The 17896-nt window shown below is 39.2% G+C and overlaps 2 protein-coding genes across 2 annotated transcripts; both read right to left on the reverse strand.

Annotated features, from left to right (window-relative positions):
- Positions 1 to 1494: 1494 nt before the first annotated feature.
- Positions 1495 to 13575, reverse strand: acvr2bb (activin A receptor type 2Bb). The gene is made up of 11 exons (XM_079453557.1): positions 13120 to 13575; positions 10402 to 10609; positions 7446 to 7555; positions 6252 to 6403; positions 5958 to 6101; positions 5725 to 5868; positions 5253 to 5398; positions 5038 to 5152; positions 4790 to 4928; positions 4004 to 4134; positions 1495 to 3914 (listed from the first exon to the last, which is right to left on the reverse strand). The coding sequence occupies exons 1-11, from the start codon at positions 13160 to 13162 to the stop codon at positions 3711 to 3713; spliced, it is 1536 nt and encodes a 511-aa protein (XP_079309683.1). The 5' UTR covers positions 13163 to 13575; the 3' UTR covers positions 1495 to 3710.
- Positions 13576 to 15052: 1477 nt separating this feature from the next.
- crygn1 (crystallin, gamma N1) lies at positions 15053 to 17816 on the reverse strand. Its single transcript, XM_079451590.1, has 4 exons — positions 17571 to 17816; positions 16288 to 16536; positions 16010 to 16155; positions 15053 to 15476 (listed from the first exon to the last, which is right to left on the reverse strand). Exons 1-4 carry the CDS (start codon positions 17589 to 17591, stop codon positions 15341 to 15343), a joined length of 552 nt encoding a protein of 183 aa, XP_079307716.1. The 5' UTR covers positions 17592 to 17816; the 3' UTR covers positions 15053 to 15340.
- Between the last annotated feature and the right edge of the window lie 80 nt (positions 17817 to 17896).

Consider the following 17896-nt stretch of genomic DNA (forward strand, 5'->3'; position numbering starts at 1 on the left):
GTTTTGGGGTGTTTTAAATGTGTCTTTAGTGTGATGGACCCTCAAGGTGTTCACAATGTGTTTAACCAAGACATCAGATCTGTATATTTTGCTGAAACTAGTAACTTTGTATAAGCACCTTATGTACTATTGCTCTTCTTATGACATATCGCTTATTGCTCCCCGAACTCTTTGTAAGTCGCTTTGGATAAAAGCGTAAAAAACTAAATATAAATGTATATAAATCTGAAACGTTTTATTGCATTTTAAACGTGATATTTAGTGTTTTCTATAACTCTATATACAGTGTGTGTATAATTATTAGGTTAGATACATAGATTTTATCAGATTTTTTCCAGGCAAATTTGACTAATTCCTAACCACATCAGTCTTTATTATTACAATTATTCGTGTATATAATCATTTATAAGTGATATATAATAGTAAGCAAAGGCTTGAAGTGAAAGGCTTAGGTGTTCAGAATTATTAGGCACTATTTATTTTACAGATATAATGAGTCAAATAATACATTTAATATAAAAATATTAAATGTCCATTGTAAGAATGCAATGGGCTACTAGAAATTGCAACATTGAGGAGTGACCAATGGGGTAGCAAAATGCATTGGGTTAGCAGTCAAACAAAAACAGACAAAGAAACGTACATTTTGACTACAAAAGAATAAGGTGTGAAACCACAAGAAACCTTTTAGCCTCCAGTGCCACCAATTTCCAGAACTGCAACCTTCCTGGAGTCTCCAGAAGTACAAGGTACTCAGGCTCTTCGAGACTGCGAAGGTAAAGAATCCTAAAATATCACCCCCACTTGATAAGAATCAAATCCTAAAGTGTTGTGAAATACACGAAGACTGGTTTCATGAACGAATAGGTTGCGGGTGACTTTTAAGGGACCAAGTCAGACAACAATGTCTTTGGCGAGGGAGTTATGTAACGAACAGTGAGCAAGACAGATCTCTCGGGGTTTGAGATGGACTAGAAATACATTCCTTAAACTTGGTGCCCGATTCCTGAAAATAACTTCTTTAAACAGGTTGTCATGCTGTCCGTTAAGGAGTCGCTTTTAATATTTGTCCTACTGTTTCAACCTCTGCCTAGAAAGCCAGTAAAAATCCTTATTCATGCATTTTACAATATTTTAGCTTGTGATTCTTATTACATGCGTGCGGAGGGGGGTTAACATTCTTTAGCAAAGTCTCGAAGAGCCGGAGAACCTTGTACTTCTGGAGACTCCAGGTATGTTGCAATTCTGGAAATTGGTGGCACTGGAGGCTAAAGGGTTTCTGGTGGTTTCACACCTTATTCTTTTGCAGTTAAACTGCGTTTTCTTTGTCTGTTTTTGTTTGACTGCTGACCCTATGAACCTTTTGCTACCCCATTGGTCACGCCTCAATGTTGCAATTTCTAGTATTGCATTAGAATGGGGTTCTAAAAAAGCGAATAAAGAGAAATTTTTACAAGGATTAAGAAGAGACATTTGAAAAAAAAACACAACGTTGTGATAAACATGGGTAATGTTTAATTCAACAAAATACTGAACATGGCAGCAGAATCGGAAATAACCCATACAGGGGCAACACAATATCATTTACCACATTAGCAGCAGTAAAAATCTAAATACAACAGATCTCCATTTCCTCGGATCCAGCCCACGTCCGGAGCAAGCCAGATCTCTGGAAATCTGCTCAGGTAGTCCTAACATATCACCACTTCGTCAGGGTTTATGCCAAACGTACAGAAATGTAACAAGCGTCAGGATAAAAGATGCTTTCAACTACATCGGCTAACTGATTTTATGAACTTATATACATTAAAAGATGAGTCACTCATCCACACCTGATAGAATACAGAGTTTGGCTTAAACTAAATTCGCACAACTTGCACTGCAATACTTTTAATATTTCAAATCCCTGATTTGATAATAGAGCAATCCAACTTCATTCATTTGCTAAGATGGAGGTAAGTGAAGATACATGTACCACACAAACAAACAACAAATAAAACATTTCCATGTCTGTAGAGAACCTAAATCGATTTCCTCCGTCATTATGAAGTCATTTCAACAACAAACGTGGGATTCAGAGCAAAGACTTCATGAAATGCACTGAGCACCTGGCGATCCCAAGTAAAGCACCTTCTGTTAAAAATAAACCTTTTAAAAAAGACAAGAAAAATCTCTTTAAATCACAAAAAAAGCAGCTTATATTAAATTATATTGCTACCACAAAACTGAATAAAATACTTTAGTAAAAAATAAAAGGTCACAATATCTGAGGTATATCTAACCACTGAGCATGAAAGTCTGGTTCAGTGATTTTCTTCGTATTTATGATGACAATAAGTCGATGAGACCGATGGATAACAGCTGCCTGTTTCTGAACGATGCAAAGTTCACAATACTGAGACGACGCGACAGTTTCGAGGACCGCTGCGCTACGGACATTCAGTCAGTTACGAGAGTGACATTATTGCAAGATCTGAGGATTTTTTTCACTGTTTGGATGCACGGGGGGGGGGGATCTCATGAACACTGGCGAGAAACTTATTTCACCGACTTGCTTCAAAAGAAAGAATACATAGTATAGAACACGAGTTTAGATCCTTTCAGGAACATTAAAACGTTTTTTTTGCATTGTGACATTTAAAAAGAAAACTCTGTTCCCGTCACAGCATCAAAGATTTTGTCGCAATGCAAATAAAACCCTCCTAAAATCACTTTCTTACACAAACCAAATTCATGCGTTTCTTAGGATGTAAGGGTGAAATAACATCACACGAGATTCTCCCTACTGCTGAGAACTATTGCTGTAAAGAGCGAGAGGTCACGATCACAAACAAACAGAGTTTACCTGAGTAGTGTACTGGAGGAACGAAAACACTTTCCGGATACACAAATGCGTTTGTCGTGATGAAAATAAATGAGGCGCTGACGTGCTTGATGCGGCTGCAGGACGATACTTCACGTCCGCTGCGGCTCTTGTCGACAACACTATAAAACGCGCAGACGCTCCGTGTGAAATGATTTCTAACTCTATGGCTGACCGACAAAAAGCTTCTACATGGCACTTTCTGCGACGACAATTGTCAACGACAGGCGAATGCTACATTAAAATCAACGCTGACAACCGTGAAAGGCAACACTGCGCTAACTCTTTCAAACAGTCCAACAGCTCGGATTCCAGTGTCCCAGACAGCCGTCACAAAGAGAAACACGTCTGACATTTTGAGGAAGAAAAGATCTGTTTAACAGCCATAAAACTATGCTTACAAAATTCACTGAGTAAAACGGGACCGTGTGTGCTCTTGGAAGGTTTGCTTTTATGTAACAGTCATCAGACTTCGTGGGAACAGGGTTGGGTAGGTCGCGATGGTAGAGCCAAGCGACGTTTTTGGATGGAGGTATTCATGGAGTGCAGGCAAAAAACAACGACACAATGGCATTAAAATCTGTGAGGTAACGTGCTGAAACAATCCCCTGAATGCCCTCCAAAAAGACAGTCTTCTCACAATTGAGGTCTATTCGTGTTTTCCTCTCGGAAGAATACAGTAGATGAACGCGCTGGTGAGGCCGATCCAACGATGCGAGAACAAAATTAAATACGTGAAAATCACGAGATCAAATTAGCAGCAAAGTTCACATTACTGGAGAGGTTTTGGAATATGTCCGTCCTTTCGCCCGTCCCTGATGTTCGCTCTCGGCTCGGAGGTCGGTGTTCACGTACTGGATTCTTTGGGCGGTAGGTCCGTATCGCTGTCAGATGTAACCATGGAGACCAGGCACTCTGAGGTAGAAGTGTTGATAGTGTTGGATGCCTTAGTGATGGTCGAGATGCGTTCCTCCACGCAACCCGCCGACAGCCGAGCCTCTGCATCGTGGTCCCAACACTCTTCAATGGTCTCGCATAACTGGCCCAAACCCTGACCACACCGGAGATAAATAGAATAAGTAGAACATAAAAGCTAATGTTGCAAGCCAGATTTGACCATGACTTAACAAATCGTCCTACCGGATGCTTGATCCAACAGTCTTTAAAGGCAGGCCGCATCTTCTTATGTACCACCACATCTTGAAGGTCCTCCAGTGATGGGTGCTGGCCCACTTCTTCCTCAAACGGCAGCTGGTATTCACACACAGGACCTGAGTGAGACACCACAATGGGATTAAAGTTGGTGTATTAAACAAACATTAAAATAACATGACATAACCTATACGTCTTCACCTTTTCACTTTCATACCAGAACTACTATCTTTAAATAATTTCCCAATTAAAACGTTGTTCGTTACAAATGTGAACCGGCTTGTGAAAACCCAGCAAAAGTCCTTCATAAAATCATCCAATAGAATACTCTGTGAAATTATAACAATATCTTCAATTTTGGCCTAATAATACCAAAACCTTTGTGAAATCAATGCATGAAATTAATCTCCAAATAAATATATTCAAGGATATAGCGGCAAAAGGTAAATTACATAAATGTTCATGAGAGCGTGTGTGATGTGATTCTCAGTTGTGAAGAAGCGCGGCTCAATTAAAACAACCAAAATAGTCAACAGTTTTAAATGGTTTATGTCTGACGGTCCGGATGGAACGAAGCAAAGGTCCGGATCGGGACCGCGCTCCACCTATAGAGGATGACTGTATTAGGGTAACCAGATGAAGTCAGACTATAAATATGGATGCGGGCGCTCCACTGGTATGCATGAAGACAGATTTCAGCTGGTGATTCACTCTTTCTGAACTTTGTTCAGTGTTTGGTTCAGGTTTGTGTGGGCTGAGTTTGTATAGACTCACTATCGGCGGCCGTGCAGCGAAACACCAGCTCCCACATCACCAGTCCTAAAGCGTACATGTCGATCCTCAGGAAAGCGTCTCTCTGGAAGTTTATAGCACCTTCTAACACCTCTGGAGCCATGTAACGTCGCGTTCCAACCTGATGCACAATACATGGGTTAGTCACTCACTATTTCACGTAGAAAAGTTGAGTGTAAAAGTTTCAGTTTCATCCGCTCGTCTCTTCCCAAATGCAACCGTTCGCTTACCTGGCCGTGTGTATCTCCGAGCAGTTTTCCAGGCTCAAAGCGAACAGCCAAGCCGAAATCAGCAATCACGGCGGACAGATCCATCTTGAGAAGAACGTTCTTGCTCTTGAAATCCCTGCAAGGCACACTTGTCAAATCATTCAAATCCTACAGAGAGATCAGATCGCTCTCTAATCTACGGACCTTGTAATAAAACTATTCCGAGCATTGCGTACCTGTGTGCAACCGCAGGTTTAGGTCCCTCGGCTCTGTAAGGAAGGTCTTCGTGAAGGTACGCCAGGCCACGAGCCATACTGGCTGAGATGTGACACAACTGAGACCAGCTCACCGGATTTCCCTTCAGATAGTCGGTTAGTGAACCCTGCAATGCAAAAAAAGTGGGATTTGATATCAAATAACTGAGGTCAAGATCTCAATGTGTAAATCATTTTAAACAACTTTATTTAAAACGTTATAAAAACTTAATTTTTCTAAGTGACAGATCCAATCAGTTATTAATACTTTACATTAAGGTTCAATTTAACATTAATTGTCATCAATCCTATAACACGTTTTTGGCCAAACAAAAATTATAATAATATGGTTTAATGTTAAAATAATGTGATACAAATACATTGTAATTGTATGAATTACTCATTCCTTGAGGAAGAAAACGTTGTCCAAAATATTCATAAAACACAAACTAACCCTTTCGTGAAATTCTGTGACCAACCACAACTCCATCTGCAGGTTGGTGCCGCGTTTCTCGGCCGAGATGTAATGCAGAATGTTCTCATGTTTAAAACCCTCGGTGAGGTAAATGTCTCTTTCATTCTGCCATGACAGCTTGTCCTGTAAACACACGATTCCCTTTAGAAACCAGCACTTACAGATAAACGCCATAGAGACAACAATCCTGGCGTGAGGAGTGAAGGACACACCTGAATTGGAAAGATCTTCACAGCCACATATTCACTGAGTAACTGGGCTTTCCACACGCAGCCGAAGCGCCCCCTTGCTTTCAGCTCCAGCAACTGCAGGGGTTTCAGTCCAACCAGAGGAGATGGAGGAGGAAGACCAGCATCCTAAAAATCAGAATATGTCAAAACTAATACCAAGCAAGAAAAATATGATGCAAGTATAATATAATGTTCCGACTTATCTGTGCAGGAATTTATTATTGACACGCTTGATGCTTCAAGTTTTGAAACTTTGAAAGTGGATGAATGTCAAACCTGGCTGATGTCGACGTGTCTATACGGAGGTTTTCGTTGATGGTATGTCCAGCAGGCGAGCAGCAGGGTCAGAGAGAGAATAGCCAGGGGAAGAAGAGAATAAACCAGTACAGCCAGAAGAGGAGGACCAGGCTGTGGAGGCTGAATCTTCACTAAAGGCACACATACACAAAACAAAAACTTAACAACCGATACAGGTATGAAATCTTCTAAATATATATATATCATTTTTATAATTTATAAATTCATGCACTTGACATTTGGAAAACAAATGTGATATATTTTGTGTGTACTAGCATTACTTACTCACAATGGGCCTCATTCAAGAAACATTCGTAAATATGCGTGTAAATTTGGGGTAATTTGCACGTTAAACAGACCTTCGCGGAACCTTTCCTCCTTATTCACAAATACTTCGTAAATGTCAGATTTGATGGTGAATTGAGTGTATTTTAATTAATTCCAATCTCTCGGAAACAGTGCAGGCATGCACGCTCATCCTAAATTAGCATAATCCCCGCCTCTGTACTACAGCTATGCAAATGATGTATCTAGGAATGCTGGAATCCTCTGGATTCTCTTGTTTGGTAACATTATTGGAAGCACTGCACGTTTTTCCAAACGCGTTGGTTGCTGCGATTTGTAATGTCCATGACAGTTACTAGTCTTATTGAATTACTGAATAAAAATGCAGAGCTCTGCGTTGTACCCAAAGTTAAAGAGTAAAAAAATGAAAAAGACAGGGCAAAAGAACTCGTGAAATATCATTAGGATACATATTGCATCAAAATGCACTGTCAATAGTTTGTCTAAAGGAATAAAGAACGTTTGAAGATTTTCCGGACCATTAACACGTGGTAGGAAGCAGTTGTAAAATTATTTTGTACCTAACATTTTGAAAATACGTAAAATATTTAATACATAAAAAAAATTATGAATCCGAAAATTGATGTGAAAACGACTTTACGAACAATTTACACACAAAAAAAATCTGCTTGTGTTTCATGAGTAAAGGCCCATTGTGTGTACTCATAATGCACAAAACTTGCATACTGTGCCTTTAACTTTTGAAAGAAAAGACTGACAATAATGGAGGATTATGATTTACGTGGCTAATTTCCCATTGACATAATAGTTTTCCAGAGAAACTTCAAGTCAATCAAGTCAAATCTGAAACGACAGGTGTGACTTTACCTGCAGGGCTGATGGCTTCTGGAAGATGTGTGAATCTCTCATTGCAATAGTTTCCTTCACAGCAACAGAAAAAGACCTGTGGATTCCCTTCAGTGGCCACACACTCCTGTCTGCTCACACACAGAAACATTACAACAATGGGATGAATGAATGTTGAATATTAGATTAGATTTTTCTTTATCAAAGAGTTACAGTAACTCATTTTCAATAGTAAATATCTGAAATTAAAAAGGTCATTTCTACACTCTGTCAAAAACCTTTTGAGGCTCAAACTAAACCACAAGTTTTTCATATGGAAATGTTTACGATTTTGCCAGATGTCAGTATAAGATCTTCTGTAGGGTGTCTGTTTGAATCTAAAATTTGTTAGGATTCAAAATAATAAAACAACAGTTCAAGTAGACCATATTTATAGTAACCGTGATGAATTCAATAAAACCGAAGAACACTTAAAACATTTTCAGATCTACAGTGTTGTTTGAATAAGATTGTGTTGCGTGTTGCGTATACTTTCAGTAAGTCATATGTTCGGAAGTTTGGAGCGCTCTTTTAGCTATAACATATTACTGTTGACAGTTCACTCCGCTGGTGGTCACCGTGAAAAATGGCTTCTATACAACGAAATCCATACAAATACAATCCTAAAGGCAAATACTTACTGCTAGTGCTGGACGTTATACCGGTTCGTACCCAATACCGGTGTTTATTTTAGTGATTATATACATTTTTGATATACAGCAATACTGGTGTATGTATCTTAAACAATGTGGGGAACGCGGCCCAGCGCGACACTGTTGCACTATGACCAGCCGTTCAAACAGAATGCGTCTTTCTATGTCGCTGCACTACTGTATCATCGTTTTAATTCACTCACGAGCAAACATCTTCAGAAAAGCAATCGTGTTCCCCTCATACCTGCTCAATATAAGCATATAACATAATGAGTTTCTAGTTTTACCCATTTCCCTGTATGCTATCGATTTCCTCTCACATATCGAATTTAAGCCTTTGTTTTATGATTTAAAAATATGATTTCAGGAAATCATGAAGCCATCGTGACTAGCAGCAGACATCACATGCATGTTTTAATGGTAAAATTGCTACTATTTTGTATTTAACTATTCAGACAGATGGCATTCATTTGCGGGTGGGTGCACATTCTCTTGAAGTACACATAGATATGGTGCTATCATGGAAAAAGTTAATTTCGAGGTTTTCTTTCTCTATTTATTTGCTTAAATAATGTATGCAAGTTACCTTTGCATGCTTTTCAGTTATTAAAGTGGTCTAAACGTTGATGTTATAATAGGGGAAGGGGATTGTTTACATTGTGTAGTTACAAGTTGTTTGCAAAATTAAAAGGTTCTGTATTTTCACTGCAACTGTCATGCATCCTGATTCCTTCACTTCATCATGAGTGCCCACTATTTATAAACAGCATCATTTTGTGGGACTTGCTAACCTATATAACGCTAGTGTGGCATTATTCTACAATATTCACTCACCATATGACAGTATAAAAGGGTATCAACCCACTGTACTATTTCCTCTCTCAATCAGTATAACATGTGGTAAAAAAACACTGTCATGTACCGGAACCGGTATACATCTGGTAAAATACCGCAATATACATGTATGGTCATACCGCCCAGCACTACTAACAGCCTATTGAAGTTTTTATGCAATTAAAATTGACATTACGCTGAGGGTTGCTAGCTTTAAAATTATATTATCCAAAGGTGCATCAGCTGACAAACCAAAGTAGTGTATTTAGAGAGAAAAATTGTGGAAGGAAGTCAAGCTGCAGGGACACAGCGAATATTTGCGCCAAATCAAAGATGGTGCGGTCCGCGGAGCAATTTAGTGCATGTCCATTTTATCCATGAAAACCTGTTTGTCGAGACAAACTCGTTGAAGCAGCCCCAAAATTCTGCTGCTGGCGTTCGTAAACTTTTAAAACCGTCTGCTCCTGAAATACTTCATTACTGTTGTCTACATGGTCAACACTTTTTACATATTAAAATTCATCAAAAGACGACAAAACAATCCTGCGGTAATCAAAACTATATGATATGAGCAGTAGACAGACAGAAGCAACTCCAGAAATGAGGGCATGTAAAAACATGCTATGTCCGTGCTGTAAACGTGCCGCTTGTGCATTCAGTGTCCGGGCAAAATAAATGCGTGGACTATATGCTCGACAAGTGGACGTTGGAAATAAACTTTTTTCCTTTTTATCATCTTAATGCAAATGCACCGCAACAGTCAAGTGACTTTGCACGGCCCTCCTGAGCCAGAGTTTGGGATCCCTGATATAAATGTTCCTTTCCAAGACCAGTGTTTGTGTAGCGGGTTTAGGCATGATAGGCTACATTTGGGTTGGGGGTTAGCATTTAAAAATGAAACAAACTATCCAGGGTTGAATTTAGTTTGCAATTTGGATTATTTTTGTTATGAGACTCTATCGGTCCTAATAGTGCAATTTCAACTATTTCTGAACACCGGAAACTCTGTTTTCTTACATAATGCAGTGAAACGGTGCTTGCATAGGGGATCATTAATTTCAGAGCGATCGATATCCATTAATTCAGCACATGGTAACGTGGCACGTAGGAAAGTAACCTTCTATGGTATAGTTGGGGAACACACGTAGAAGAGGCATACCTGTAGTGAAGGTGTACCTTTAGAGTCTCCGTAGCACGCTAAGAGACAACGTTATCGGGAAACACTGACCTGAAGTTGAGCTGAGCCAATAAAATCTAAGTTCATGGAATAAGTCCCAGAATAAGACAAATTTGTGACACTAAAGACCTATTCACACAAAGTTTAAAAACAGGTCTAAATAATTGCTGGGATTGCTGACACCCTACTGAAATCCTTTTAAATTCGAATGGCTCGTTCATTTGATGTGCATCAAATGTTATTGATGATAAATGTCTAGACCTGTATGGGTTACCTGTCATAACAGTTGAAATCATCAAGCCAGCAGCCTTTTTTGACCAGGCGGATGGTTCCGGTGGAGTTTATCCAGGAGGCGTAACAGTGAAGCCTCTTGTCTTTCTCTCCCTCACATCTCTCAAAACCGCTCTGATTGGTTTTCTCCGTCCTCCAGTTATCATTGTAGTAGACGCACTCTCTCGTCGCCACCTCCCCCTGACTCGCCCCTAACGGAGAAAAAAAAAGATGTGAATATAATGTTATTTACCAGCCTATATGGTGTCACGTTTTACAACAATATGTTGGCAAGTCAACCACTTCGAGGCTTTTACAGAAACTTGTCAAAAATCAACAAGTGGAAGTCAATCTACAGCTGCCCTAAGAAAGATATGAACACTTAAGAACCATACAAATTTATATTGGATTTTACTTTTCAGAGCCGTTTTTGCAATTGCGTAACCATCCCATGCCAATGTCATTTTTAGAGGACGATGTCAGTTCCCCTCGGTCTTCGTGCTAAATGTTTTTCTTTTTGGTTCCACGTGTTTACTTATCATTGCCACTAACAAAAAATAAGAGAATAAGAACATAAAAAAAGACAAAATGTCTTTTGTAAATATAAAGCTAATGGGATTTTAAACACTTAAAATCCCCTCATCATAAAACCCTAATGTGTGTTTAACAAGCCATCAAAGCTCAGTAGAAAACCCTGCAGAACAGTCCCTAACAAACCACATGTTTCACGGGCAGCAGTGATTTAAGACCAGTGAATTGAGTTTCTATGGTCTTTAGGGAAACCACTAAATCAAATCCAGATGTTGTATCAGCTGTCAGTAAGCAGGTCTCCGTGTAACCGAAAGCTATAATGCCCGCCGTCGCCGTGCACATTAGCACCGAGAATCGGGTCAGGGATCGTGAGATGTTTACATAAAGCACCATTCAAACAAAGATGCTTCGGGTCAGATTTTACACGGCAATAATAACAGCAATTACACGACAGAAACAACATGCCAGGCGGGTGCCTTCCTTTTCGCTCATTGTCACACTTGTAACGTCAATAAAAACAAAGCCTGTCCCTTTAAATTCCATGTATAGCTGCAGGCTGCCCATCCTCCCACAAACGTTACCCCACCTACACACCACAACCCACAGGATCAAAAAACACGGGTGAGAGGGTTAAAAAGCCCTCAGTAATGTCAAGACTATCCACCCAACACGCTGTAAATGGAGACTCTTTAACCACACTGAAGATTCATTGACACACGTTTCATATCTACAGCTTCTTTACAAGTCACTGATACTGGGTGTCACATTATAAGAGTGAATTACACCAGCAGCAACCCCCCACTTTAAACCCACGGCACTCTGGCATCACGCAAACGCAATAGGAGACGGAGCCCAACATGTATTTTTAAGGACCCATGTGGTGCTCTTTTGCACCAAAGCCCCCAGATTTTACCTTTCTTCACCCGTCAACACCCCGCAGCTGACACACACACATGCACGCGCGCTCTTGATGTGGAGGGTGTATCAAAGCCTCTTTTGTTTTCAGGGAGTTTCTCACTTTAGGGGACCCGGTTTGAAATGACCTTACAGGAGAAGACGATCCTGACCGATCGACAAGAGACACATCAGTAACCGAACAAAGTGGAAAGCTTTGTCTGCCGGTCAAACACACTCGACTACATGGGAATTTGGCAGGACAATGGGATCATGTAACAATTCTACATGTACGTGGCACATGCCTTGGAAATGTAAAACTGTGACAAAAGCATACATGACATTTTCTTATAAGTCCGAGGTCACAATAAAACAAAAAAATGGCGAATACTATTTTCAATCATTCATTGCTCTAATACTTTAATAACCACACACATATTTACTATCGTAAATTGGAGTGAAATTCCTCATTTAACCTAACGTTGGTAGTTATAATTGAACTATAAGACTACAACAGTCTTTACTGCAGTTTTTAATATAGTAAAACTACCAAAAAGACATCACCACTACAGTAGCCTATATGGCAATTTACTACAGTAAATACTAAAGTTTTTTTTCATGTCAGCAAGTTTATTGTGTGAACTTCTTCACTATTTTGACCAATAGACATTGAACCAGCCCCGGCAGCACTACACAAGTCTTATAATAAAGTCAAAATAAAGTTATAGAAAAGACAAACCAAGGTCTGAACATATCCAATTCATAGGATACCAAATAGAAATCAAAATCTCGATGCAACATGGAGATGAACAGTGTAAACACTAAACAGTTTTTTAAAACAACCCTAGTTGGCAAAACAAACGCTGCACGAAAACATGAAAATGTAACAGTTGCTCTGTGTGGACATCAATTGTTTTTACACCCCAGCAGCTGCCCGACTTTGTTCAATGCGTCCATGCTGTCTGTGGCGACATTTAAACGCCAACAACAAGCCCACGATCCGCATTAAAACCCTTATACCGAATCAACCTCAGATAAAGGGAATTCGTCTGAACTATCTGTAATGAACTCTGAACCCAAACAACGACATGGATGGTTTTGTAACACTGTTATCTTATATCTACGCAGAAAGCATTATGGGGATCATAGGCGAGTACAACCCACGGCATTGCGATGCACACAAGGTTGACTACGTATCGTTCGATTTTGAAACACAGCCACGGAAACATTGTAACACTCGCGGCGCGCGTGTGGACAGTGGATACAATGTTACAAGAGCAACACAATATACGCTTACCTGTACACCAGATGAGTGTAAAAGTCAGCCAGGGAACAAACATATTCCCTCTTTAAGGATCCTGGCGATAAATCGTGTATTTTAGGCTGCGAAAGCATTTAAACGTGAAATGAAACGTGCGCGCAAACACATGAACGCGGAGGAGCCGCGGGGCCTGCGCGCGATCCCACACCGCTACAATAACAAAACCTTCCCGTGGACTCAAAACGCAATATCTGCTCCAAACGCGATTTCCTCTGAATAAAAGTTCCCGATGCCACGAACATCCGACATCGCATTCTGATCCGGCAGCATCGAGGGGTTCCGAGTACAAGCTTCGGACGCCTGGAGAGTAGAAACCCGTGATTTTGCCACCTCTGAGTCACCGGGGCAGTTGGAGAGGGGCAGTAAAAGGGACTGACGTGAGAAAAGCTGAACAGCTTCCAAAATGGCTCCTGAGAGCCGAACAACAGCCGCGCCAGCGGGAGACCCGGATGTTCATTAAGGCCACTGTGGTCTGAATTAATAATGTATCTAGCCTTCTACACCTCACCACGAGATGGATTTATTGAAGTCATGCACTTACCTACAGTTGTTCAATAAATAAGTTGAAATAGTCATATAAAGTTGCTGTAAGATACCGTGTTCAGCTGGAAAACTGCAATGAAGTAACATTCTGGACTTTCCAACACTTCTTTATCACATCAATATCCTACAAACACAATAAAACCAATAAGACGTCAAACGGGCTTAAGAGAACTGGTAACACTTTTCTTCATCACTTATAAGCGTGAAATGATTTATGACTTCAGTTAATAAAATATTCAAATGGATGGGCTTGAAATTCAATCCTCTGCATCATTTTAATTCAATACCCTTAAGTATTTAACACAATAAAACACGTAGGCTTGGAAAACAATAGCAAGTTTCATCCCTTGTATATATAAAAGACATTTGAACAGTTTGGACATCGAATAGTTAGTCAAAAATGGTAACATCTTACCTTTATGTAAATTCAAACCCAAATGCATTATGGTCCTTTATGAAAGACAGGTTGTATTTCAATCTGGTAGTATTTGTATAAACATATAAATTGACCATGTGTTTACTTTCATTACTGATGACGTGAAATGACAAAGTTGGTTTTAGCAATTGTTATGTAATTTGAATTCCAAACGTTTTAAAATGCACAAGTTTTTGCACCTCTGTATTTCCAAAATCCTGCGTATGGCCCTGAACACAGTGTATATGATTGTTCAATATTAGTGCTGAACTGAGGTAGGACTTATATCTACATTAATCTGATATTAAACTGAAACTGTCGCGTGACCTTAATGCAGTTTTGAATATTTTAAATCATTGCTACTCTTGGTCATGTCTTTGCTTTCTTCCACACAGCCAATGGACTGCATTCAAAGCAAAAAAAGTGAGAGAAACCCCCAGTGCTGGTTGACCTCAGAGGTCACGGCTTTGTCCATTCTGTTCCACCCTGCTAACAAAAACTTCAGAGGGTCACATTCCTTCCCCCCACCCCCAGACCACCGGATATTCAGCTGTCACGAACAAACCCAGGATATTCCCCTCTCTCACAGTTTCCAATACAAAGACTCGATCTGTTTTCTAACTGAGAACCAATCGAGTGTGTGTTAGCTTAAGATTTAAGTAGTGACTTGCAAGAGACCAAACCAGAATCTAAGGTTTCGAGAACCTCTGAAATGTCCTAATTCATAAATCATAAAAGTGCCAAATTCATAGTTGGTGAACGTGTAAGAGGTAAAATAACTTTTCACCTATAATGCATGAGAAATTAGTCTTATAAGCAGAGATATCGGGCGTTAGAGTGTTTAGATTGTTAAATAAAACCATAAAAAGTGTAAACTGCACTTTCTATGTGGTTTGTATTGTATTTTGTGTATCTGAATGTTTAGAACTCGGTTGTTATTTACAAGCGCAACACTTTTCGACAATTCACTTTTATTTCAGCCCATATTCCAGAACAAATACAGACAAGACTGAAATATCAAGAATTATTTAAGAATTAATATTTAGAGGCAACTTCATTTTCTAAAATTCCACAAATCTTCACTGGAATAAACATCAGTCAATTACGCAAACAATTTATACAAATGAATGTTTATTAGTTTGTTTAGCTGTTTAACACACAGTCATTATGTTGTGAAGAGCTTTTGTGTTCATTTGTTTGCAAAGCCGCTGCATGTGCATATGCATGTGTATTTGGCATTTAGAAATAGTTGATCACACGGCGAATAGCCTGAATGTTGGGATTTTCAGCTTGCCAGTCCATAAAGGAGCCGTAGTTTCCTCTCTCCACAATGTACATGCGTCCGCGGTAGTTTGGCTCCTCATACATGACCCATCTAAAGAGAGAAAGAGATGTTCATTAAAAAGTCCAACGACTGTACGCGGCACAAGGGTAAAGGTGCCAGGTTGTAAAAAAACGAAACTAAAAAGCACATAAAAGCACGTAACAGTCTGTCTTCCACAAACGTACAACAAAACAGGCAGGATGATCGAAGCCATTGCAGAGCATCAGGCTTCCTTCCATTCCATTTTATAGCCTTACATGGATTTTATATCAGGTTATTTTCTACCCCATAACCTTCACTGAAACACGCACAAGGCTTTCAATGTAAAGTGAAAACAGTTATGCCGATCAATTTGTTTTTTCTGAGAAGTAAAACTTCTGCATGAGTTGGCTGTTTAGATATTTCACTTATGTTAGCAAAGATATCAGGGTGTCACGAATATAACTAAACCTACAGACACACACATACTATATATCATCAATATCAGTTGACTTCTGTAATCTAGTCGTCAGACGAACCCAGACGTGCACCAAAGGTTTTGTGATATTTGTTGTCATATTTGGCAAAAAACATATAAAACGTACGCTCCATCTCCATAAACTTTAATGGAGTTGAGGCTGTTCTTGCTGAATCCAATGCTCTGGAGGAACGGACAGTCTTCACACAGTTCAACACACTGACCGGTGAAATTTTCACTTCCAAAAAGCTCCATCCTGTAGTGCTCTCCATGCTGAGGGAGACAGAAGGACAGAGCGAGAAAATTATTTCTCTGGAATAACATAAAACATAATATACATGCTTTTTTTGTAACAAATAACTCCCTGTATTGTGCAGTATGAAGAATACAACTTTTCATCCTCACCATTTTGATTGGCTTGCAGGAGCCCATGTGATCATTGTGGGCGTTCCAGCGTTGATAGTCGGGATACTCTCCTTTCTCCAGCATGTACTGCTGTCCCTTGAAATCTGGATGGTCGAAACACACCCAGGCCCCGCTCTCCACACGAATGGAGTTCACCCTGTTCATGAAGCCACGGTCCTGGAAGTTCTCAGAGTCTCCAAACACCTCCAGCCTTCTGCCCATGAAACACTTGCCCTCGAAGAAGACTATCTGAGAGACGGGTGAGAATCAGGTTATGCGCGTGATGGACTGAAGCTTTCGTGTTTAGAGATCGGTGAGATATTCATGAATCAGTTGGCATTGGATTAGAAGAGCATTAAAGTAAACGTTTTTTTTCAGTACAGATTGTTTAAATACATTTTTGTAATAGGTCTATGTATATACATTCTCATGAAATAAAATCATATCTAAAACAACAATTCCTTAAAAAGTAAAAGGTTATCAAAATTGGATCACATTTTGGTGACAATGGGTCCAAAACATGAAACAAATAGTGCAAAAATACATGCATAGTTTGGTTAAGTACACTGTAAAAAAATTCAGTTAAATGGAAATATAAATATAAATATCACATACAATATTTTTTCCTGTAAATTTGTTGCGTTTTTCTGTAATTTTATAGTTTTTGTACCACATTTCTAAAGTTAACTGTAAAAAACAGAAATCTTGCAGCACCAGAAATAAATTGTAAAATAATGGGTTTTCCCTGTAATATTACACGTTTTTCTTGTAAATTTGGGGTTTATAAAATAAAAAAATTAATGTGGAAAATCTGTAAAAAAACAGACTGACAGACAGTCTGAAATATGTGAGTTAAGATATTTAAGGTCAAAATAAAATCTATTTTTGTAGAAAAACATTTTCCTTTTATTAATTCCATATAAATCAAATGATGTTCTGCTCTACATCTTATTCTGGTTTACTCCATACTTACCTGTAAAGTTAACTTGTTTTACTTGTGATTAAAAGTTTATTTAATGTTTATATAGGCGTTAACCTGAAAGCAAATAAGTGACTAAGAAGAAAACTTAATTAATGTTGATTCAATGTATCTTTCTTATTTACAGCTCTTCAATCGTTTTGTTCTCAAATAGAATATTAAGATGTAGAACAAATAAATAAATCTGTTCAATTGTATACGTAAACGTTAACATAGTGCTTATTTTGTGCTTTTTTCTGGTCAACGGGTGAGGAAAGTACACCCAAAAATGTTTTATGTAAAATTACACATTTACAATACTCACCTTCCCTGAATACTGTGACATTTCTCCCTGTCTGGATCTAAGTATACTATCCACTGATACGAGAATGACAGCAACCCGGGGGAAAACCCAGAACCATCTGATATATATATATGCGCTATATGCTATAAGTTGTTATCGCAAGGTTTTTCCAACAAAAGCCTCACAATGGAGAGCTTAGGTTTTTTTTGCATCATTGACACATTCTAATACAGCAGCTCTGCTGATATTGGAGTTCAGGAGAGTGAGAATGCTTTGTGTTCCCGCTGAGATTTACAGTCCAGAATCAAACACACTGTGTTTGGGTGTGAGCACAGCTGCTCGCAGAC

Source organism: Barbatula barbatula (genome assembly GCF_947034865.1).
Source record: "Barbatula barbatula genome assembly, chromosome: 3".
NCBI classification, from domain to species: Eukaryota; Metazoa; Chordata; class Actinopteri; order Cypriniformes; family Nemacheilidae; genus Barbatula; species Barbatula barbatula.